Source organism: Nipponia nippon, unplaced genomic scaffold (genome assembly GCF_047370975.1).
Source record: "Nipponia nippon isolate SJK-2023a ecotype South Korea unplaced genomic scaffold, ASM4737097v1 scaffold_46, whole genome shotgun sequence".
Classification (NCBI taxonomy): domain Eukaryota; kingdom Metazoa; phylum Chordata; class Aves; order Pelecaniformes; family Threskiornithidae; genus Nipponia; species Nipponia nippon.
This window is the reverse complement of record NW_028262365.1, coordinates 1,203,435-1,225,692: the sequence shown is the minus strand read 5'-3', so window position 1 is coordinate 1,225,692 and position 22,258 is coordinate 1,203,435. Positions and strand designations below refer to the sequence as shown.

At 61.3% G+C, this 22,258-nt stretch overlaps 1 protein-coding gene across 1 annotated transcript; it reads right to left on the bottom strand.

Moving 5' to 3' along the window:
* Positions 1–4,895: 4,895 nt before the first annotated feature.
* Positions 4,896–21,167, bottom strand: ADCY10 (adenylate cyclase 10; the record flags this gene model as incomplete). Its single annotated transcript, XM_087729656.1, has 23 exons — positions 20,979–21,167; positions 20,447–20,540; positions 20,074–20,162; positions 19,383–19,574; positions 19,147–19,268; positions 18,573–18,649; positions 18,080–18,269; positions 17,136–17,188; positions 15,955–16,108; positions 15,058–15,250; positions 14,425–14,511; positions 13,697–13,980; positions 13,246–13,382; positions 12,258–12,383; positions 11,152–11,406; positions 10,032–10,463; positions 9,844–9,895; positions 9,122–9,344; positions 8,620–8,727; positions 8,283–8,461; positions 7,443–7,621; positions 5,105–5,267; positions 4,896–5,032 (listed from the first exon to the last, which is right to left on the bottom strand). Coding segments are annotated over exons 1-23 (3,715 nt in total), but the record flags the coding sequence as incomplete, so codon positions are not given.
* Positions 21,168–22,258: the final 1,091 nt, after the last annotated feature.

Here is a 22,258-nt window from a genome sequence, read left to right as displayed (position 1 = left end):
CTCCTCCGGCCTTCCTCCCTCCGCCCTCGCCAAGTAATTCCACCGCCTCCTCAAGGACTTCCTCTCGCACTTCGTCTTCGGGCTGCCCCCAGGCCAGCTATGGCAGCGGGCCGCGGGAGCGTGCTCCCTTTTATGCTGTCCCGGGGCATGGTGACTGCTGCGTTGCCGGGTGGTGGCACTGTGACACGGGGGGGACGGGGCCCCCCCTGCGCAGCCCCGCCCGCCGGCCCTCCGCCCAGCATCCTTCCCAGGAAGGCCTTTGGGCTGCTGGCCCCGAGGCAGTCCCTGGGCCCAGGAGGCTCAGGGGGCTGTCCCTGCCCTTGCTGGCCATGCACCGGGCACAGCTGCTGGGCGTCCCGCTAAATACAGCTGGACATTCAGACTGCGTCGTGAAGGCTCTTTGTACCATAGCCATTCATTTGGTTGTGGGGATGCCAGAGGTGAAAGCAAGGCTTTGGGTTCCCTCTGCGTGAACTGTGCAGAGCCGTAGAGCACGTGCAGGATGGCCTCGCCGCTCCTGACCGATGCACCAAGGGACATTTGCTACTACCCTGCTTATGGTGAGGTCTTCTTCTGGGAAAGAAGTCCCAAATTGTTTTCTCTTCTTGACCCTCTTTTTCCTTGCACTCAAGAGCTTTTCTCCTCCTTTGGCCTTCACCCTCAAGACCTTTCCTGAAAGTGACGGCAGCCCTCTCAGCCTTTGTCTTGCTCCTGCTAGTCGTCTTCACCTCAGCTAGAGAGTCCTGAAGGATCCCTGGAGGTCCCTGCCAACTCAACCTCTTCTCTTCTCTTCTCTTCTCTTCCCTTCTCTTCTTCTCTTCTCTTCTCTTCTCTTCTCTTCTCTTCTCTTCTCTTCTCTTCTCTTCTCTTCTCTTCTCTTCTCTTCTCTTCTCTTCTCTTCTCTTCTCTTCTCTTCTCTTCTCTTCTCTTCTCTTCTCTTCTCTTCCCTTCCCTTCCCTTCCCTTCCCTTCCCTTCCCTTCCCTTCCCTTCCCTTCCTTCCTTCCCTTCCTTCCCTTCCCTTCCCTTCCCTTCCTTCCCTTCCCTTCCCTTCCCTTCCCTTCCCTTCCCTTCCCTTCCCTTCCCTTCCCTTCCCTTCCCTTCCCTTCCCTTCCCTTCCCTGCACTCACGATGAGGCGCATAGCAAGGAGACCACTCTTTGCCTGAAATGCCAGGGGGTTTACAGCTGCAGAAACACTTTCGAGGACACAAATCAAAAGGGATACAAGTAGACACAGGATTTTATTTTAGCTTACTTGATTTTACTTTATTTTATTTTCTGTCTTCTTATGTTGGTTTATGTTATATTAGTTTAGTTTCTTTCATGTGATGTTATTGTATTTGATTTTATTAAATTTTCTTTGGGTTTAATTTTGGCTGCGTTAAACCCCCCCCAATCCACCCCCCCCCCCCCCGCTGAGCAAATGGCCGCAGGCAGAGAGAGGCGCTGCAAAGCGAACAGGCAAGCCTTTTAATGACGGAAAGAAGAACCGGGGGGATGTGGGAGAGGGCTGGGGATGGAGCGGGTGGGTGCAGGTCCCCGCCTGCGCATCTGCTCTGTGCGTGGGTGGTAGGGGGGACGGTGCTGGAGCGGTGGCTTATGGGTAGCCGTAGGCGTCGGCTATCTGCATGTCGATCTCCCTCTGCACAAAAAACTGCAGCTGCCCCAGTGTCATCTGCAGGGCCGCCCGCTGCCGCTCCTGCTGGGCCAGCTTCTCGAGGCGCTCCCGCTCGGGCCGCTGCTCAGGCGTGATGGGCACGGACTCCTCCTGCTCCTCCAGCGGGGTGGGCCTAGCCCGGGGCCAGCGGGAGTCAGGCGGCAGCGCGGAGTCGGCGGGAGGGCGCGGCAGGCGCGGCGGCATGTGCAGCTGCTGCGGCAGCCCCTCCCGCGGGGTTTGGCCCCCCGTGGGCGAGAGGCGCAGCCAGCTGGGCCGCTTGGGTTTGGTGGCAGCCCCGGTGCGCGCCTTGCTGCTCGATGGCGCCGCCGGTGCCGTCTCCTTCTGGCCGTCAGCTGGGGCCTCGGAGGCAGCGGGCCCCTCGCCGGCTGTGGGGGCAGGGGGCAGGGGCCTGGGGACCTTGGGGGGCACGCTGGGGCCGGCCTGGGGCTCCGGCTGGGGCGGTTGGCGCACGGGCCCCACCGCCTTCCCCCTTTGCCCCAGCGGGTGGAAGCTTTGGATGGAGGCCAGCAGGTGGGCCCTCAGGTCGGAGCGGGGCGTCCTCGGCCCCCGCAGTGTTTTGGCCTGGAGCTTTTGCGCAGCAGCCTGTCGTGGGGTCGCATGGCGCGGGGATGCGTGCTGCGCGCCTTCTCGAGCAGCAGCGGGCGGGGTGGGCGGGTGGGCGGCGGGGGCGGGGCGCTTTGCCCCCCGGCGTCCCCAGGGCTTCTGGGTGGCTGGAGCACCGAGGCGGGCCCATTGGTGTCCTCAGATGCCCTGCGCTTGGTGCCGCCCGCTTGGTGCGCGCCGCTGCCCACCTGCTGCCCGCTGCCACCCGCCGCCTCACCGTCCCTGTCCGGCTTCCCCTCCCGTGGGGTTTTGGAGTGTTTTGCCACCCGGCACACCACCACCTTCTTCTTCTTGGGCGGCATGTTGTCCCGCGGGGAGGTGTCTTGCGTCTTGGGGGTGCCGGCCGGCGCGGGGCGCTTGGCCTGCTTGCCGCCCGCCTTGCCCGATCTGGGCACCACCCGGCAGGAGGTGACGCCCGGCGGCAGCGGCAAGCAGGTCAAAAGCACGCGGGGCTGCCTCCGCAGCGCCTCCTGCACCTCTTGGTGGGGCTTCCTCTTGGGGTCCAGCGAGGGGGATGTCGGCAGCCCCGCCCAGGAGGGGTCGGCGTCCCCTAGCATGGCTGCCGCCGCTTGGTGCTGGGGGCAGTCGCCCTGCGCCCTGTCCTGTGGGAAGCTGGGGATCCAGTTGAGGAAGGCGGTGCTGTCGGGGCCGCCGGGGACATGGGGGTCGTCGGGGACATCGGGGGCGGTGGCCTCGCTGTCCCCCATCATGGGCGCTGCCGCTGTCTCCTTGGTGCCGCCGCCCCCTGCCCTGTACTCGGAGAGGTGAGGGAGGTTGATGAGGGAGGTGGTCAAGTCGGGGCCGTCGGGGCCGTCGGGGCCATCGGGGACGGCGTCCTCGCTGTCCCCCATCCCCGCCACCACCGCTCGCTCCTTGGGGCAGCCGCCCTTCGGCACGTACTGGGAGAGGTCGGGGAGCTGGTGGAGCAAGGCGGTGAAGCTGGGGCTGTCGGAGATGTCAGGGACGGCCTCGGTGCCGTGCGCGGTTTGGAGGCAGGCGAGCGTCTCGTTGATGTTGGTGTCACCTGGCTGCTGAGGAAAGGCCTCGGCGAAGGTGTGTGGCCCCTGCTGGGACAGGTGCACGGGCTTCTGCAGGGCCGCCAGGGTGGTCACCGCTGCTGAAAAAGCAAAGCAAGCCAAGGCAAGCCCGTGGCGATGCAAGGTTTCCTGGGGGCGGGCCGCACGCCCGTGGGCTCTGCCACCCGCAGCTGCTCACCTTTGGGCTTGGTGGTGGTTGTGCCGGTCGGCGGAGCCAGGGCAGGCTGGTGGGGGCTGGCAGCAGGGTGGCTGTCCTGGCTGGCCACCGCATCCTTCTTGAAGGCCCCTGGCGGCTTGTGGGCAGTGCGGGGCAGGGTGTGGAGCACAGGGGGGCCCTGCAGGCAGTGCTGAGGCGCGGGGTGGCGCGGTGGCGGGGGGCCGGGGCGGGCGGGGACATGCAGCAGGCAGGAGCCTGTGGGGTAGAGGGGTTCCCCCTGGAGCACGGCCCACGGCCCCAGGCCCATGGGCTGGTGGGGCAGCAGCGTCCCCGTCAGCACCTGCTGTCCCCAGCCATAGGCAGGGGGACAGGGAGCAGGCCTGGTGGGGAGCTGCTCCCCGCGGGGGAGCTGCACAACGGGGGGGAGCTGCAGCACGGGAGGGAGCTGCGCCCCTTTGGGGAGCTGCACGACATGGGGGAGTCATACCATTGGCAGGAGCTGCATGCACGGGGGGAAGCGGCACCACGCCGGGGAGCTGCACCAGCTGGCCCGGGGCCCCCAGGGGCCCCGGCACCCCCTGCCAGACGGTGGCCTGGGCCGGCTGGGAGGTGACAGCGTGCACCCGCGCAGGCCCACGGGACAGCGGCAGCCCTGGGCCAGAGGAGGGCAGCACGCTGGCAGTGACCGGTGGCGGCATGGCCGGGGCGCTGGAGCTCACGCTAGGCACCTCCGATGCCGTCGGCAGCCGGAGAGGGAACCTGTCTGTTGGGGGAAGCAGAGAGGAGCAATGGGGTGAGAGCTTGGCGGGCAGAGGCGGCTGGGGGGCTACCTGGAGGGCAGGAGCAGCGGGAGGAGCGGGAGCCTGCTGCTGTACCTGCCATGGCGCTTGGTCCGGGTGGGGTTTGTTGGGGGCAAGCAGCCCTCGTCTCCACGGCGCTCATTCCGCCGGCACCTGCTGCAGCCAGCCTTGCGCTGGGTTGATTTTTCCTACCACAACAGATTCCTGTCTCTGTCATTTCCCATCCTGCTGATGGTTTCCTGTCCTGAAGGCTGGTTGCCCGTCCCCACCATGGTCGCCCATCCCAGTGATATTTTCCCAGCCCCGCGATGGTTTCCTTTCCCATCCCCACCATTTCCCATCCCACACCTGATTTTTGGAGGGAGGTGAATTTCCTGTGCAAGGGGAAGGGATGGGGTCGGCACTGGTGGCCCTGCCATGCCACCATGTCTGTGCTGCCCCATCCCGCCCCGATGGTGGGGATGGGGTGCTTTTGGGTTGTTTTTGTCCTCCCCCTCTCTACCCCAGGGAGGCAACTGCTGCTCCCAGCTGTGGCGGAACCGGTGCCGGTACCGCGTGGCCCTGATGGGGAGCCATCAGGGAAATTTGGCAAGCGGCCCGCGACCTCGCCGCCCCACTCACTCTCATCAATGGTTAAGAGTGTGGACACCATGGGAGCCAGGATGGCATAGAGGACATTGTCACCACTGGCGTGGACCTCCGTGACCACCTCCAAGGGGCCAGTGCCCTCCGGCACTGTCACGGCCCTCTGCGACTCGCTGCAGGCAAGGCGGGCAGTTTGACATGGCCTGGTGTCACCAGCACCCCCCACCCAGCCTGGCCCCACTCACAGGAAGGTGACACGGGGACGGCGTGATGGCAGCACCTCCATCCTCACGACCCCACTGCACTTGTGCCCATGGCGGTCCATCAGCTCAATCTCCAGCCTGAATGTCTGCGGGACAGTGCCGGGGCGGCCATGGGACAGCGGCCCGTGCCAACCGAGGAGAGAGGCTGGGAGGCAAAGCATAGCATGACAAGAGGAATTCTGGCATTCATGCCTATGAGCTGTCCCATTCACTCAGGGGCACCCCAAATGCGGCCGTACCCATGGTTCTTCTAGCTTTCAAGTGTTCAGGTCCAACGCCATTTGACCAATCGCTACTTAACACACACGCAAGCTGCTGCTTTGCAAAGCAACTCTCATTCTGTGGCGTCGTCATCCACCTGCGTCTGTCTTGATCCAGGCGTCCCTGCAGTCGGTCCTGCTGCGGTTCCCTATCTCTGATGCCAGATGAGGGGAGGGTTTCCCGGAGGCGTCGGAGGGGCTGGGACGCTGGCGTGATCTGGGTAGTCCAGGGGTGTCCTTTCCTCTTCAGGGTGGGGGCCGTCCTGCTCCTTGCAATGAGCTGGGGTCCCTTAGTCATGCTGACTGAACCATGGCTGTGCAGTGTACAGTGTCAACTAGCTGTATCTCTCTCTCTCTCTCTCTGTCACTTCAGGAACTTGATCCAGTTCCATCCTCTGCAGATGAACTGGTGCCATAGCTGGGGCACAAGATTTTCCTACGGGAGCCCCTGGGGTGTCCCCTTGTCGGGGACCCCGGGAGGTACTTGTGGGGGGGCTCCTAGCGGGGTGGGGGCTGCAGGTACTGGGGGCAATGGCAGCAGCGTGGGGTGGGGATGCTGTTCCAAGTGCAAGGGTGGGCTTCAGAGAGAGACCAGACACAGGGGGGCTGGCAACAAAAGCCGAGTGGAAATTAAAGAAGAAAGAAGAGGGGAGAGGAGAAAGAGGGAGGAGGAAGAAGAAGAAGGGGCTATGGACAAACAGATATGTTTCTATTATTAGATTTGATTTGATTTTTCCCACCAACCCTTTATGTTACTCTCCGGTACGTGCAGGTGTCCCTTTGCAATATATCTCTCCCGTTTTGAAAGGATGGAAAAGATGGTGGAGTTTGCAAGGAGCTAGTCTGAGGACAGCAGCGCATGCCAGCGCCGGTGAAAATCTACAGCGTTCAAACAGCCAGGTGGACATCTAAATCCATGCCCTGGAAGACAGAAACGTAAGGAGGAAGGCAGTCGCTTGTGGCACAGCCACAGCCTTCCTAGCTGAAGGCACCGAAGCGGATGCCACATACGTAGTGACGGTCCCCGCCGGCAGCAGGGAGGCTGTTACGTGCAGCCAGAGGGCCCCCAGTCCTGCTCGACGCCGCTGTGAAGCAACGGAAGCTTTCGGAGCAGGAGGCGAGGCAGAGCTGTAAGCTCGGCATGCCTGGTGTTCCTGGGGTGGCCATGGCAATTCTGTGCTGAGGAGGGTGCCAGGGGCAGAGCTGCATCTGCAGAGCTCCTGCGGGTGACTGGAAGCTCCCGGAATGAAGCCCCTGCCATCCTGCAGTTCCCAAACGGAGCTGCAATTAATAGGTAAAGCCAAAGTGAGCTACAGTGTGGTGCTTAGTTGCCGGCTGGCGTTAAACCACGACAGGAGCGCAGAAGACCACCTCCAGATGCAAACCTTTCTCCTGCCAAAGCCATTGGTAGGCAGCTGGAGGGGACAAACCCAAGGAATTCTCCCGCCAGAAGGAGCACGGCCAGCTGGAAGGGCAGAGGAGCAGACGTGTGACCTGCCTGCCTGCTGTGTCCCCACATTCTTCCCCAGTCTCTGCGGTGCTGCTTATAGACCATAAGTGTTTGCAGAGTTTGGCTGCAGGCACTGACACGGGGGCAACGCTAGGCAGAAGGGTGTGTTGTTTCACGTCCCCCAATGAGTTCAGTCAAGGCAAAACCTTTGGAGATACCTGTCCAAAGTCCCCTGGGCGTCTGGGGCGTTTCCTGTCACCCTGGCCTTATTAAACAGGTTTCTCCTCCCCTTTAGCTGGGGAAAGGTGGGGAGCAGCAGTAGGCGGCTGACCGTACGTGGGTGGTGAGGAACAAGAGCAACAGAGAGGGCTAGGGTTTGAGAGGGTCTCTGGTTTTAACGTGACCTCCAATCAGAAGCGTCTTCAATCACGACTCTGCATCAGGGCCTGCGAGAGAGCTGTAGGCACCACAGCTGGAGCCACAGTAGCCCTCAGCAGAAAGAAGACGACAGCGTGTCTTTCTGTGCCTCAGAAAGAAAGGCCCGACAAGAAAGGTCTTCTGAAAGGAGATGTTTAATGAGAGAACTTCTTTTCCCCCCTTCTGTTCTAACTCTGTCTGTGGTGGGAGTCTGCTGCCTGATAGGAGTCCGCTGCCCTGTCCGTGTTGGCCTTCATGCGTGCTGCCAGGCAGGAGAACGTCCGTCCGCTGGAAGTGCCCTCCAGGCTGAAGAGGTGCTCCAGTAAGGAAAGGCAGCAGCTCTGCTGCAGCAGCCAGGCTAGCCTCTTCCTCCTGCCACACAAGAGAAACTGCTGGGCCCGCAGGCACCGGACACCCGGCCCGGAGGCAGGGCGGCCGATAAGCCGGGTACACCTCCCTGGAAGCAAGGGAGCTGCTGGAGCGAGGGCTGCTGGAGCGGAAGGGGGCAAACAAAGAAGTGCTGCTGGGGGAAGCTGACCGCTCGAGAGGGCGTCTTGGCACTACGGCGCCGGGGGGCCAAGCAAAGCCGGGAACCGGCAGGAGAAGGGCTATCGCCCTCGGAGCTTCCTCATCCTCACACCTCCCCTCCACCTACTGCTCCTTCCCCATGGCCTGCTCCTGCCTCCAGACCCCCTGCCCCTCTTCAGCCTCTGCTCCCTGCTTACAGCTCGCTCTTCCCAGCCACCACCAACCCCCTGCCGCAGCCAACACGTGCCGGCAGACGCATCCCCAGCTGCAAGCTGCTTTTTGCCCAAGGGCGTGCTTTGTTCCCATGACTGCGCAGGGAGGGAGGGAGTGTGGGGCTCTGCAGTTCCCTGTTCTACCCGGACATGGCTCCTTAATGCCTCCGTCCGGCTAAGGCCTATGCGTCCGGTTAGGTGTGGCCTGAGGTCCAGGCGGGTCTGGGCCCGGATGCCTGGGACCAGGCAGGACATGGCTCTTCCTCCCCTGAGCTCTCAGTTCTGCTTCTCACCGGGCTTCCTGCGGAAGGGAGGATGCTCTTCTGGCAGCAAAGGCGGCACACGGCAACTTTTCCACCTGAGACTTGACAAAGGCTCCGAGGGAGGTCCGGGGGAACTGCCTTCTGAGCAGGCGCAAAGCCTCCCTGATCATTTTCTTTGCCAGCTTCACACGTCCCATACGACAGCAGACCTGCATGGGGAAAGGGAAGCATCCCGATGTGGACAAGTTGCCCAAGAGCCTGCAGGAATCTGCCAGTGGCGGGAGATGCCAGGTTTATCCCCTGCAACTGGGGAAGACAGCCAGCTCCGTCCCCCAGGAGATCCCTCCAGAGCTCCCCATCTCTTTACCTCCCCTTTGAGGCTGAAGAAGGTGGCCTCTTCAAAGCGGGCTGTCCCATCCCCTTTCTTCTCTAATGAGTTCCTCAGGACCTCCGCTTCATTCAGCTTCAGCAGGGCCTTTGCGCAAGCACACAGAGAGCAGGTGAGCGTGGGCGCAGAGCCCGTGGCCAGCCTTGTCCTCCCCCGTTGCCCCTGGCATCTGCCTTAAGAGGGCCTGTTTCTGCCCCTGCTGATGCCCGCCCAAACACAGTCCCGCTGGCTCAGAGCACAGGCACCGGGGATCCTTCCGCCCGCCTCCCTGCTAATGCCCCTGGTGCTAAGGGCACAGTGCCCTGCGTCTCTGACTGCACAAGAGGCAAACCAGAGGAGAAAGTCAGGGTCTGACCCCAGCGTTTCCCTTCCAAGGCCCTGCGAAGGCACGCCCTGCTGCAACGGGGAAGTTGTCCTGCCCAGAGCCAGGCGCCTGAGAGGACTCCATGCGCAGCGGGTGCTGGCAAGCAGGGCCACTCACCATGTAGCTGTTGGAGACGTGCAGGTAGGCAGCCGCACACTCCAGAAGGTAGTAAAAGGCTCTGGCAGCATCGCCCATTGCCATGTAGTGGTGAGCCAAAGGCACAAGCACCGATTCCACGATGGCTCTGCATTCACACGAGCGGGCGCCGTTGTGCTGCCCCTTGGTCTTGCTGGGCAGCTCAGCTGTCTGTTCGCTCTTTGCCAGGAACCACCCTGCCGCACTAGTCAGAGGAAGAGGACAGTTCCCAGGGGAAGAAGAGAGCAAAGAAGACACGGGCATCACTCGTCCTGCTCTTTCTCCCCCCCGAGACGGCGTCAAAAGCCCTTTGTTCAAAGCAGAGCACGAGGCCACGGGCAGGCGTGACTCCTACGGGTGCTTTGTAGGTAGGGAGAAAAAGACAAGCTGGGCTTTCTGTCACCTCCCACAGGCAAACCGCCCGAGTCCCTGGGGTGGCTTTTGCCCTGCACATTTTGCAGCGCTACTCTAGGAACTGGGAAGCAAGGGCTGCTCCAGTGGAGTGTGACGATCGCTCTGAGCCCACGGGCTGCCTCGAGCACTCCCTCCTCTCCATGGCCACCTCCTCCCAGCTCCCACCCCACAGAAAGCCTCTTCCCTAAGCTAGGCTCCCAACTGGCAGCCAAATGCCAGCGCGTCCTTTGTCTCCTCTGGAGACCCTCAGCTCACTGGCTTCAAAAAGAATCAAAACCTGGTCTGCTCACCCAGCATCCTCCTCTGGGAAAGGCTGCTGCTGCTGCAGAGCATCTGCAGCACCTGCCAAGAAAACGGGGGGTTAGAGACCTCCTCGCCTGCCCTGGGCTAAGAGCTGCTCTCCCTTTCCCAGCAGGCTTGCAAGGAGCCTTGCAAGGGTCCCGACGCACTGAGGAAAGACTGTAGCGGTCGTCCTCACCTCCGGGGCTCATCCCTAGCAGATCTACTCCCACCCGCTGCCCAGCACACAGCCCTGGAGGGCCCGGGCTGCGGAGCACGGCGCACAGCATACCCTCAGTGGCGTGGGTCCTGTCCCTCTTCAGCTGTTCTCCTGCGAGCACCAAGGCCTCCCAGCTGCGTGAGTCGCCCTGCTCCGCAGGGCCCTGACAGCTCCCTCCGTCCTGGGGGCTGGTGGCGGTGAAGCGGTGGAAGGCAACAAAGTCCCCTTGGCTGCAGCTCTTGCATTTGTGCGCGTGCTGCTCGAGGAAGGCGGCACACTTGCGGTGCAAGACGACCCGCTGTCTCTCGGGCCACAGCTCGTAGGCAGCCTCCTGCAGCAGCGGGACACAGAAGGCCAGGACGCCAGACCGCTGCTCCGCTGTCTTCTTGCTGGGAGAGGGCCTCTCCGCACCTGCAAGGCAAGGGGCCTTTCATCAGCCCGAGCTGGGGCCAGGGCTCAGGGCCGGCCCAGCCAGGGCACCAAAGTCGTGCCTTGGTGCGCGCCCTTGGCAGCGAAGCAGCGCTGCTGCACACCGAGCCTTGCAGCGTGGGGCGAAGGGGCCCGGCTTGCCTTGCTGATGGTAGCACCGCCCTGGGACACAGCGCTCAGCTGCGCTCCAGGCGGGAGCTGGGGATGTTGCCACCAGCCGAAGGAGGCCTCGGCTAGCGCTTTCTCCCCGCTCTTGGCAAGGCAGCCCCCAGCCTCCTGAGCTTCCCCTCCCTGCGCCACAGGGGAATCCAAGCTGAATAAGAGCCTGTCGAAGGCCTTGGGGCACTCTGGAGGGCATCTTTGATCCGGATGCGGCAGGCGGCTGGGAGAGGATGACAGGGATCCCTACGCCCTCCCGTGCCTGCGCTACGAGCAGCGCTTGGAGGCAGGGCAGCAGGGGCACGTGGGACGGCTGGCGGGAACTTCCCTCCCGCGCAAAGCGAGTGTGCTTTGAGATTGACTTGGAAGATCTTTGAAAAACGCGTCCCCAACAGCCATGCCTGCCTGAGCTCTGCCTACCCAGCAGCAGGGGGGATGCGCACCGTGCCCTGGGGAGCCCCGCCAGGACACAGCTGGGAGCTCCCTTGTCCGCCTTACTGCTGCCACTTACTGCTCTCCGCCTCCGGGGAGGTGGCTGGCCCTGTGGGAGAATCCTGGACACCTTCTGGCACCTCTGTGTTTTGCAGCCACTTCAGGATGTTGTCGTGCACCAGCGTGTCCAACAAGCAATTCATCTTGTGCCTGAAGCCAGTGGGCAGGATGTGCGACAGCAGCTGGGTGGTAAACACTGGCCCGATGACAGCTGCAAACTTCAGAAGCATCCGCTTCAGCGGCTTTATCTGGTCCAGCTGAGCCAGCGCAATCTCTGTCAAAGAGAAGCAACACGTCTCTCTCTTGCCTCTTCCCCATGCTGAGGCTGGAGTGGCTGGAACGGTTCCGCACATGAAACGGGCTAGACTTTGGCCTCCTCTCCTCGGGACTGCGCCTGCTGGGCAAGCGCAGCCCAGGGCAGGCGTCTCCAAAATGGCTCCGCTCCTGGTGGAATCGCAGGCCAGAAGGCCTGGGGAAAAGCGAGACGCTCAAACAAACACCCCCCCACCAAGGGTGAGGAGGGCTGGATCCAGCAGGCACCAGCATCCCGTGCCGTGCCCTACCACATCTGGAGTAGGTTTTTGCCCGAGAGTGCACACAGGGAACAGAGAACTTTCCCCACCTCACAGGGGGGACTCAGAGCTCCCCACAACGGATATCTTAAGTATTCCTTTCTTTCTGAGCCAACCCACAGCAATAAAAATGGATTTGGTTAGGATTAAGTGCCTTGAGTCCAGCGTTAGCTGGGGAGCTTCCAAACAGAATAGGGAGGTGGAAGCCACGTTCCAAGTTGAGTCAGAGGCAAGGCAAAGACTTTTCCCAGCAAAGGCTTTGTTTCTGTGAGGAAAGGGCGTCGTTTTAGTGTTGCACCAAGAGCTCTTTCTCTCCTACCTGCTGCTGGAGAGCAGCCAGCAGGCTCACAGCTGGTCCGCAGCCAGGAGGGGACAACGGCTGCCCGCAGCCCCAAGCCTGTTTCTGGTGGGACCGGAGCCACCTTCCCAGCAGAGCCCCCAAGCTGAGAGGGTGACTCTGCAGCACCCAGATGCCCAGCCTCCCTCTAGCTGATGCCCCGGGAAGGGGCCCCGGCACAACCGCCAGCCGGCAAAGTGGCGCTCGGCCCCTCACCTTTCAAGGTGGCAGGCAGCATGGTGTTCTCCAGGTTCACGTCTGGTCTGACGATGCAGACCCTGCCGTCATTCCCCGCGCCGGAGCTCGAGGTTGCTGCGAGGGCTGAAGCCTCGGCCGCAGAAGCTGGGTGGAGCAGGAGAGCACAAATAAGGCAATTTGCAAAGTGACTTGCAGCTTGCAAACCTTTCAAAATGCACCTGAGATGGGACAAGTCCCACCTTGCGTGGTCCAGTGCGGGCACATGGACCTGCCTGCCCTGAATGTGGTCATTAAGCAGAGCAAAACAGTTCCCAGTGCAAGCGTTTCTTTGCGTAGCCCTCCCAAGGTGTTCCGCGTTCAGACCAGCTTTCCCAAAGAGTCCTTCGGTCACAGCTTCCAGACTTCCCAGGGGGCAACGGAGCGCCCCGGGACAGAAAGCAGCAGCATTGCTGCCTTCGACAGCACTACCTCCACACCCAGGGAATTTGCTGGTGATAATGCAAAAGGTAGCGTCCGTCCTGGCTCTTCCCCAGGCCACGGCGCTCCGGCTGGCACTGCTCTCTCGGTGGTGTTACCGCTGTTTTCTCCCATGACCAGCACCCTTGTGGGGATTTATGGGTTTGGATTGAAGTTTCCCGGGCCTGTCCTTCACCTCAAGCTGGGATTTGTTCTCAAGTGAGCCGGCGTTTGGCCAAGGTTACTTGCGTGCCCATTAGAATGCTTAAGATATGCCAGGAACACATGCGCGCTGGAACCATTTCCCCTGTGTTTTAGCCCCCCAGCCCCCGCCCCAAGAATTTAGGCCCCTCCAAGCCACCACAACTCGCTAGCCCCTGCTTTGGCTGTCCCAACAGCACGGCACGCAGGAGCCCACACCTCCGCCAGACCAAGTTCTGCACTGCTGCAAGCGCCGACTCTGCCAACATCCATGGGGGAACACCGGGGCGAGACCGTGCTGTGGAGAACGCACCACAGCAACTCGCTAGTCGTCAGCAAAGATGCTTACTGATCAGGCTCTCCCAGTTGTCCTCTGCTTTTCCACCCCGCCTCCGGGTGCGGAACAAGAGCATGTCGTTGCAACGAAGGCAGCGCAGCAGCTCCTCACAGTAATAGGGGATCCCCGAGCTTCTTTGGATCAGGAACCTGGACAGGAGTAGATCCGGCAGTGAGCAGCACAAGGAAAGTAAGGCGCAACACAGTTCCCTTCCTCCCTTCCTCCCTTCCTCCCTTCCTCCCTCTGCAAGAGCGAAGGGCTGGCAGCTCCCACGCGCTGTGAATAGGGCATTGCCCGCTCTCAGCTCACACCTGCCAGGGCGAGGCGTAACAAGCAGCCCACGGCCGGTACTCGCTAGAGCCAGTCATGCTTCTAGCAGCCCTGCGCTCCCTCTCCTGGGGGGTTGATTCCCTCCCATGCTCTGCATAGGTTCAAGCCCTCTGGAAGAGCTCCTCGAACTTACCTCGCTAGATCCCTGGGGATGCTGACCACTCCAAGGTCCTGGCAGACCTCCTGCACCACAGCGGAAGCTTGCAGCTCGTCCAGATGAAGATAGGTGATTTCCTGCGATGTTGCGTTGTCTGCTGCGGCTTTGCAAAAGCTCTCCGTTCTCGCGTAGCCTGGAGCTAAGCTCATGACCATGAAGTGGGAGACATTTCGGAGCATGCGTGACATGATAGACCAGGAGGCAGTGTCGATGAAATGGGCGTTGTCGATGACAAATATGCCAAATTCTCCTCCAATGACCTGAAAAAAGCAGGTTGTTCTGAGGGGAACCCGGTGGACTCTCACGTGTCTTCCAGGGGAGGAGATTTAGCCTCTGTCTCTTGAGAGGATGCTCGGAGGTCTCTCCCCAACCACTTCCCTGCTCAGAAGCTTACCGACTCTTAATTTCTTTGAGACTTGAAGGTCACACCTAGCATCACTTGCCCTGCAGAAGGAGGGAGCTTGGGCAAGGGAACGCAGAAGACATTGTTCCTCCTCCAGGGCCACTTTCCAGGAGGAAAGTTATTGGGTGTGTTTGTGGGGCTGCGGGGGGGAGGCGGGGGCTTTCTCAGGCCCTGAAGGGCGATGACGCAGGCGCGGGGTCCTCCCGGCGGCTCACACTGCTGTGGTACAGAGCCCACAGGCGGCAGGGTGTTGTCCTTCTCTGACCCAGGAGGAAGGAAGGAAGGAAGGAGAAATGCTCACCTTCTCAAGCACCTTCACCCACGTCGACTGCAGTTCTGCTTTTCTTTGCATTTCACACATCTCGCGAACCTTGTCCGAAACAGGAAACTGGCCAGAAAAGCAGCAGAGTCAGGGAGCAACATCGCTCCGGGGCTAGGCACACCTACCCGCCAAGCAAGAGCGCAGAGCAAACCGCCTCTGCTGGCCTCGGCACCTCAACTCTCCCCAACAGAGGTGCAAGGAGCCCCAGTGGGGCCTTCACCTAGAGCCTAAAGCAGAGGCTGAGGGTGTCTGGCAGAGCTGGGGCTTGGGGGTGGCCTCAAGAGCTGGTTCTCTGGCTGCAGGAATCTTGGGCTGGCTGGAGCAGACCACTCGCGCAGTGGTGACCTCAGCACGAGGTCAGCAACAGCCTCTCTCCAATGCCACTTCCAGGGTGCTGAACAAGGCAGCGGACGCTGCCGCATGCAGCGTGGGACATGAACTCGGCACAGAAAGCGATCCCCCCCAGGCCCAGCAACGGGAAACGTGTGCTATGACCCCTGCGACTCCCACCGCTGAGCTAAGGCACTCCCAGCAGCGTGCCCACACAACGTCAGACCCAGAAAAGCTGACGAGAAGGCCTTCTCCGGAGCCAGAGAGGCCTCTCGCTCTCACCTGGACAGGGAAGATGTCATTGAGGAGGCAATAGCTGCTCTCTTCGATGGTCCCTCGGAGCTTTGTCTGCAGCACGCGCTGCTTGTCGCTGCAGTTTTCACAGTCCTGGAGGCCCAGGGCCCTGGCCATCAGCGTACGGATGGCAGAGAAGGACTGCCTGACGTTGACCTCTAGCAGTTCCATGGCAACCACCCTGCCGTGCAAAAGCAAAAGGGACTGAGATCCCCAACAGCCCAAGCCTTCTGGACAAAAGGGGTGGAGATGTCCTTGGCGGGGGCTCTTCTGCCACCCATCTCACAGTGCTTCCCAGAGAAGGCCAAGCTTCTCACTCGGCCGAGAAAGGGCACAGAGGGGCACTTGCTGCCGAGGCACTGGGAGAGCCGGGTCCAGAGCCCGTGTCTCCGCAGCGCCGGCCCAGGTCTCGCCCCGTCCCCGCTGCAGAGGAACTGACGGGGCTAAGAGGCAAGGATGGAGCAAGTGGTGAGTTTGCCTTTGGGCTCCAGACCTTAGCAGTCTGCCTGCCAGACCACAGGAAGGCTTTTCTGCCCCAGTGCTCCTTCTGGGAAACAGGCAGAGGGCAAGCAGGGCTTCTGAGACAGGCCACTGTGCTGTCTGTTGGGTCTGGAGTGGGATGAAAAGCCCTGAGCTTGGGCTCTTTCCTTCCAGCTGTGCCCGGCCCAGAGGTGAAGGAGGAAAGGCCATGGCTCGAGAAGCCACCTCCAGCTCCCCGAAGAGCTGGCAGAGCACACGGGAGCTCCTAGGGAGCGTCTCCAGGAGGCTTTTTGGGGAGGCTGCAGTCCAAGGGCCAGGCGCACCAGCAGAGGGGCTGGAGCGTTCCACGGCTGTCAGGGGATGGGCAGGGGCAGTGTCCCAAAGCTACGCATTCAAAACCCGTACGTGTGGCCAGCAGCCTGGCCTAAATAGGCCAGTTCAGTAAGTAAGTGGCTCTTCCCGGAGCCCATCGTGCCCTCAAATGCCAGGATGTGCCTTTGTCCTAAATCCTCGTAGGCTTTCAAGCAGCTGACAAAGAGGTCAATCTCCTTCTCCCGACCTGTGAAGACAAACAAGAAAACGAGCTGCTGGGGCGTGCTGACAAGCAGAGAGTCGTCCCTTGGGCTGGCACCCTCCACCGCAGCTTCCCTCCCCGCCACCACAGCCGCCAGCCTGCCTGCACCCAGGCCTCCTTCTCGCCTGCTCATCCCAGCTTTTGTACCTCTGCCTTCCTCGGAGCGGCAGCGGGAGACATTGCCCGCCTGCCCCACGGCGCAGCTCCCGTGCCCTCTTCCCCGCCTGCCCCCCTCCCCTCCCACAGGCCCAGAGATTCAGCCAGCCCCACAGTGATCCAGCAGCAGACTGGAAGGGATGCTGTGAGTCGCTGCAAGCAGCTATGTCCCAAACAGAGTCAAAGCATCTCCTCACCGTACCGTGAGCCACAGAGCACTTCCCAGTAGCTAAGGCAGTGTCTTCAGGCCTGGACTGGTTTGGGATGGGCTAGAGGTAATTTTCTTCGGTAATAGCTCGTATGGTGCTATGTTTTGGACGTGCGACCAAACATCGGTGGGGATAACACAACCGTGTTTTAGTTATTGCTGAAGAGCGCTTGCGCAGCGTCAAGGCCTTTTCCATTTCTCACGCCGCCCCGCCAGCGCGCAGGCTGGGGGTGCGCAAGAAGCTGGGAGGGGGCACAGCCGCGACCGCTGACCCCGACTGCCCAAAGGCCTATTCCGTACCATAGGACGCTGTGCTCAGCAAGAAAAGCTGCGGGAAAGGAGGAGGAAGGGGGGACATTCGGAGTATGGCGTTTGTCTTCCCGAGTCACCGTTACGCATGATGCTTTCCTGGAAATGGCTAGACACCTGCCTGCCGATGGGAAGCAGGGAGCGAACGCCTGAGTCTGCCTTGCGCGCATGCGCGGCTTTTGCTTTACCTGTGAAGCTGTCTGTATCTCAGCCCACCAGCGTTAGGGCCGCTGCAGGCAACACCATCCCTGGCAAAAGCTTCTCCCTTCCCAGCGTGGCACTAAAAGTTACCAAGGGGAAGAACCCGGGGTTCAGAAGAGCAAGGCGTTCTCTACCTACCCAGCAAGGGGACGTACTCTGACCTCTCCTTGGTAAGACCCATGCCAAACATGCTAGAAGCAGGGGAAAACACAAGTCAATTAGCTGGCGAGAAGCTAGGGGACGTAGAGAAGCAGCCTGGCCTGGAGGGGCAGGACATGCTCCTCAGGTCCCTGCTTTTCTTTCGAGCAGCGTGTTATTCTCTGCACGCTCCCCCAGCCAAAGTTCAGGCTGCACGCTAGGACAGCTTCAAGCATGCAGAAGCCCAACGGCCATGGCGGGACAGGAGAACGTATCAAGAGCCCATCACCAAAGGCCAAACCCAGAGAAATCGGAGACACGCGAAAGAAGCCGGGCTGTGTTGTTGGCTAGCAGACAGCTCTACCACATTGGGCAAGAAAAACAAGTGTCTTGGAAAGAAGGACTTGTGTCCCTGAATGGGTGGGGATGCCAAGCACCCGGCACCTTTGGCTCAAGTCTTCCTGTAGCTTCCAAGAGACGGCAATGTTACCGTTCAAACCGTCATCCAAAGAGAAGGTCAAATCCTGGCCCAGAGGAAGAGCGGAGATTGCAGCAGGAAGACTGTCCCGTTAAGTCCCCATGTCCCCACAGGAACTGGACTGGCCCAAAACTTCCCGATCAGAAGCAGCCGGGACAAAAGCCTCCATGGGCCCGTGGTGGAGCAAGCACAGTCAAAAGCCATTTGCACAGAGCCTGCAAGGCCAGGTTGCGTCTACCAAGACAGACGAACCTTCTCCATCCCTGTGGCTTCGCTCCCGCGCTCTCAGCAGCAGGAGACTGCAGGGGAGAGAGGCAAAAAGCCTCCCACGCCAGGGCTTCCGACCGTCTCAGCCACAGGGAAGGGAGACCAGCTTGGTCTCTCTCTGCAGGACTCCTCTTTGCAGGCCAAGGCTGCGCCTTTGGTGCCACCGTCCGCTCAGGCAGCCCTCTCAGAGGACCCTCACCTCTCCTCGGTGATCCCCACGTATTGATAGAGAGTGCCAGCATGGCTAACGCCTTTCATCTGTCTCTCCGGCAGCTCCTGGAAGCAGCAAGGGGGCAGCCGAGAGGCGGCATAGGTCACTGCATCACAGGACACCAGCCCAGGGTAGTGCATCATCATGCGGGCTGCCAAATTCACCTTCTGGCCTATGGCTGGAGAGAGAGAGAGGGAGAGCACATGTTGATGGACCTGTGCCACCAGCCCTGCGGTGTCCTTCCAGGCCAATGGCTGCCTTCGCCTCCGGCACAGGCCAACCCCACAACAGGGTCAGCAGAACCCGGGGGAACAACCGGCCACGGAGCCCCTTCTCCCGCCCCGCGCCAGGACCGGCGCTGCCTAGGCCGTTCCTGGCCGGCTGCTGGGCAAGCGCTCTCCCAGCCCGCCTTCCTCTTCCAGACTGCTGTGCTTAAGCAGGCCCACGCCAGCCTCCCGCGCCTCTGACACACGCCTCGTACCTGTGTATTCATGCCTCTGAGGGTGGCCAGTGACTCCGCAGAACACCGTCCCGCTGGTCACCGCAACAGACACCTCCCTGGCACACAGGGAAAAAGGGTGGCTTCAGCAGCGCCCCAGGCGCGGTCCTGCCCACCCAGCTTCATCCCTTCCCGCACCTCCTCTCGGCGCTAGCCTGGGCTGCCTGCTGTCCTGCCCTGCCGGCACGGGTCTTGGGGCCGTGGAGAGCTCGGGGGTGCAACATACCCATGTTGCAAGGGACAAGGGACAGGGGTAGAGCGCACGCAGGAAGTTTTGGACACTTCCCCTGAGGCCACGTTCCCTGGGCTGCAACCTGCAGCAGGCCACAGCCCTCTCGCGAGCAAAGAGGGAGGGAAGGTGGCACCCACGATATCACCACCTGCGGCGACAGAAACTTGACATCAGGTGGCTGGGCCCTGCCACCTCTCAGGGCACTGCCTCCTGCCTGCCAGGGACAAGGGAGGGCAAGCTAGAAGGCACATCTCTTTCTGGTAAAGGCCCCTTGCACTGTCCCAGGCAGCATGCACCCCCCCACCCCGCCACACGCTGACTCACTCTATTTCCACGCGTGTCGTGGAGCACAAGGTGAGGATCTGAAGAGCACTCTGCAAGGCGTGAAGGCTCTCACAGGGCAGCTTTACTCCAGGGAGTCCAAACAGACAGAGGAACGTGCAGCCCTGCCAAGGACAGATGCAGCACACCTTGCTACAGTGCCTGAGAGGGAGTCACTCCCTCTTGCTCGCTGCCCACCCTCTCGGGGCGCGGGGAGGCGATCGCTCCCCCACACTCACTTTATCAAACAGGAGGACTTTGTTCACTTCAGCCTTGTGAGGACTGAGGATTTCTAGCATCATCCTGCTGACGTTGTGGAGGAGGGTGCACATATCCACTGCGTTGATATCTGCAGCCAGCTGCAGGTGGACGAAGAGGCTGGTGACTGGCCGTAGCTCAGAGAAGAGGTCCAGCGGCACTCTGCCATCGAGCTGTAAGACAAGAGCACGACAGCTTCACCATCCTGCTCTCCCGGCGGCTCACTGCCCACGCCAGATACCGAGGGAGAGCAGGCGTACTGGCAAGAGCAGGTGCTACCGGAGGAAGGGATAATCCTCCTCGCGGCGCAAATGGCGGGCAGGCGGCCCAGCCTGCGGCAGGCAGATACCGAACCATAACACAAATGACAAAGGAGAGAAAGGCGCTCCGGTAACACCCCATCTTGGGACAGGCATGGACATGAGGGAAGACCCTCAGGGGTGCTCTAGGCACTTCAGGAGGCTCTCCCTTTTATCCCACCCGTCTCTCTCTGAGGACAACGCGCACAACGGTGCAGCACCGGTGCCCCTTGGCTCAGATTCCCTGCGATGTCGTCTCAGGGTGCATTTTCTTTTGTTGGTCTGTTCTCGTGAGAACTCCATCTCTGCCATGCACCCCTTCTTCTGCCCTCCAGAAATGCAGCAGCCCCCCGCAGTGGCGGCCTGGCCGTACCTTCCTGACAGCAGCTTCTGGCACGTACTTCATAAGCACCTCCTCCACATCAGGATCAGTGGGCACGAGAAGAGCAGGACTCGGGGCACCTGAGGAGAGAAGACGCAGGTGATCGCTGGGAGGATGGGACTACGAGGTGTTGGAAAGCAGGGGCCGGCACTGGAAATGGGGCAGAAAGAGTCTTATGCGTTTGCTCCTGTTGCCACCTCCAGACGCTCAGGGCGGAGCTGTCCCCTGGAAGGAGGAGGCGGCGGCAGCGATGCCCCAGCTCATGCCCAGGAGGACCAAAAGCAGGAGTGCTACCCGAAAGGGGGAAGAGGGTGGCGGTGCTTCCTCTCTGGCAATCACGGAACAAGGGGAAGGTTGCACTCACTTTCCTCTTCCGAGGGGTGACTCATTTGGCGGCGTACAAGCTTGCGTAAAGTGTCTTGGCGTTCTGACTGAGCCAGCTGATCCACGCCTGTAACCTGAAGACACACAGAATGAAAGCACTGCCACTGGCCTCCCCAGCAGTCCCAGGGGACAGAGCCTGCCCTCCACCGTCACTGCCCAGGAAAGGGCAGAACAAGCCCACCCGGCGGGATGGGACTGCAGTGCTTCCTCAGAAGCACCGGAGCTGGGCAGGCATCCTCCAGGCATCCCCCAGCTGGCAACAACAGCTCCGTGACCCACAGAGGACATTGCTGGTGGGGCCAAAACCCGTCCAGTGCCTCCCGACCCCTCAAACCAAGCAAGCCTGGCCCACAGTTACCCCTGAGAGGGAAGGACAAGAGCTTCAGCCGCCTGCCCACTTTCACTGCTACAACTGTGAGCCACGTTCAGCTCCTCAGCCTTCCGACACCTCCCTCCTTCACGGCCAGGTCCGGCTCCTCAGAATGGCTCTAGAGGCCGTCCGATCCACCTACCTTCACAGCTCTTTTGCCTTCAAGACGCTTGGTCCTGAGCCGGCGCTGCTCACAGAGCTCCCAGGCGGTGGCTGAGAGGACAACTTCACCTGCCTTCGCAAGCTGCTCGGCCTCACGAACTTCAGCCAGGGCCTGGCCATAGATGCAGAAGTACTGCCGCCTCCCATCTCCGGCAATCAGGAGGCTCATGGGCCCTGCGGAGATGCCTGGTGAGAGAGAGAGGGAGAAGCACAACTGACACAGGGAACGTTTGGAGCTCTACAGTCCCCAGCATCTCAGCTGTTCAGAAGCTCATCTGAAGCCCAAGCGGGGAGACGGGCGTTGTGGAGGGGGAGGGCATCCTCCTCGGGGGGGTACTGACACAGGTCCCTGAAACGGGGGTCTAGAAACGGACAAACGAAGGCGACGTTGACAACGTGTCGCTGAGACGTGAGAGTGCCAGGCGTCTTACCCAGCTGCCTGCCCCAGACGCCCAGCAAACCAGCGGGCTTGAGCACCGCCTGCTCCGTTGACGTGCAGGCAGGTTGTAGCTGTCTGCTGGAGAAAACACAGCAGCCTGCAAAAGCCCTTCTCACAGCTGTACGCAAAGCGGTGCCCTTTTGCTCTTTGCCAAAGGCAGGGGAGAATCCAGCAGGGGAAAGGATGCAAAGCTGCCCCAGCTGGAAAAATGAAAGGATAACTGCCTCCCACAGACATCTGCGCTAAAGCAGCCATTCAAAGGCCCCAATACTTGATCTGAGCCCCGCTCTGCCTTTAAGCTCCCTCTGCATCTGCCAACGCACGCAAACCCAGCAGTCCTGGTCTCCCATCCCTGCTCTGACTACAGCTGGCCCCCTGAATGCTGGCAGGAGATGCTTTCCTTTGGCAGTAGCCCCAGCAGGGATCCCCGCATCCCCTGCCGGTGCGAAGCACCCTGCGGCACGGCAGAGTGCCACGCGTCTGCGCCTGGCACAGCACCCGTACCTATCTTCAGCTGGATCTTCAGACCCACGGGCGTGTCGCGACTCCCATACTTCTTCTGGATCTGCTGGCTACATTGCAGCACCAGGGTGATGGTCTTAGCCAGCTCCTGGAGTGACGTTCTCCACAGCACCAGCACAGCATCCCCTGGGGAAAGCGAGGGGAAGGCAAAGGCGCTGCCGAGACTTGGCTCTCCCCGACCTACGCTCAGTGGCAGGGACAGCAGAAACCGGACAACGTGCTGAGGAAGATGGGCTTGTGGGAGGGCAGCGTCCTGGAGGACCACACCCTGGGCAGCGGGCCCCCTCTCCTCTCCCGGG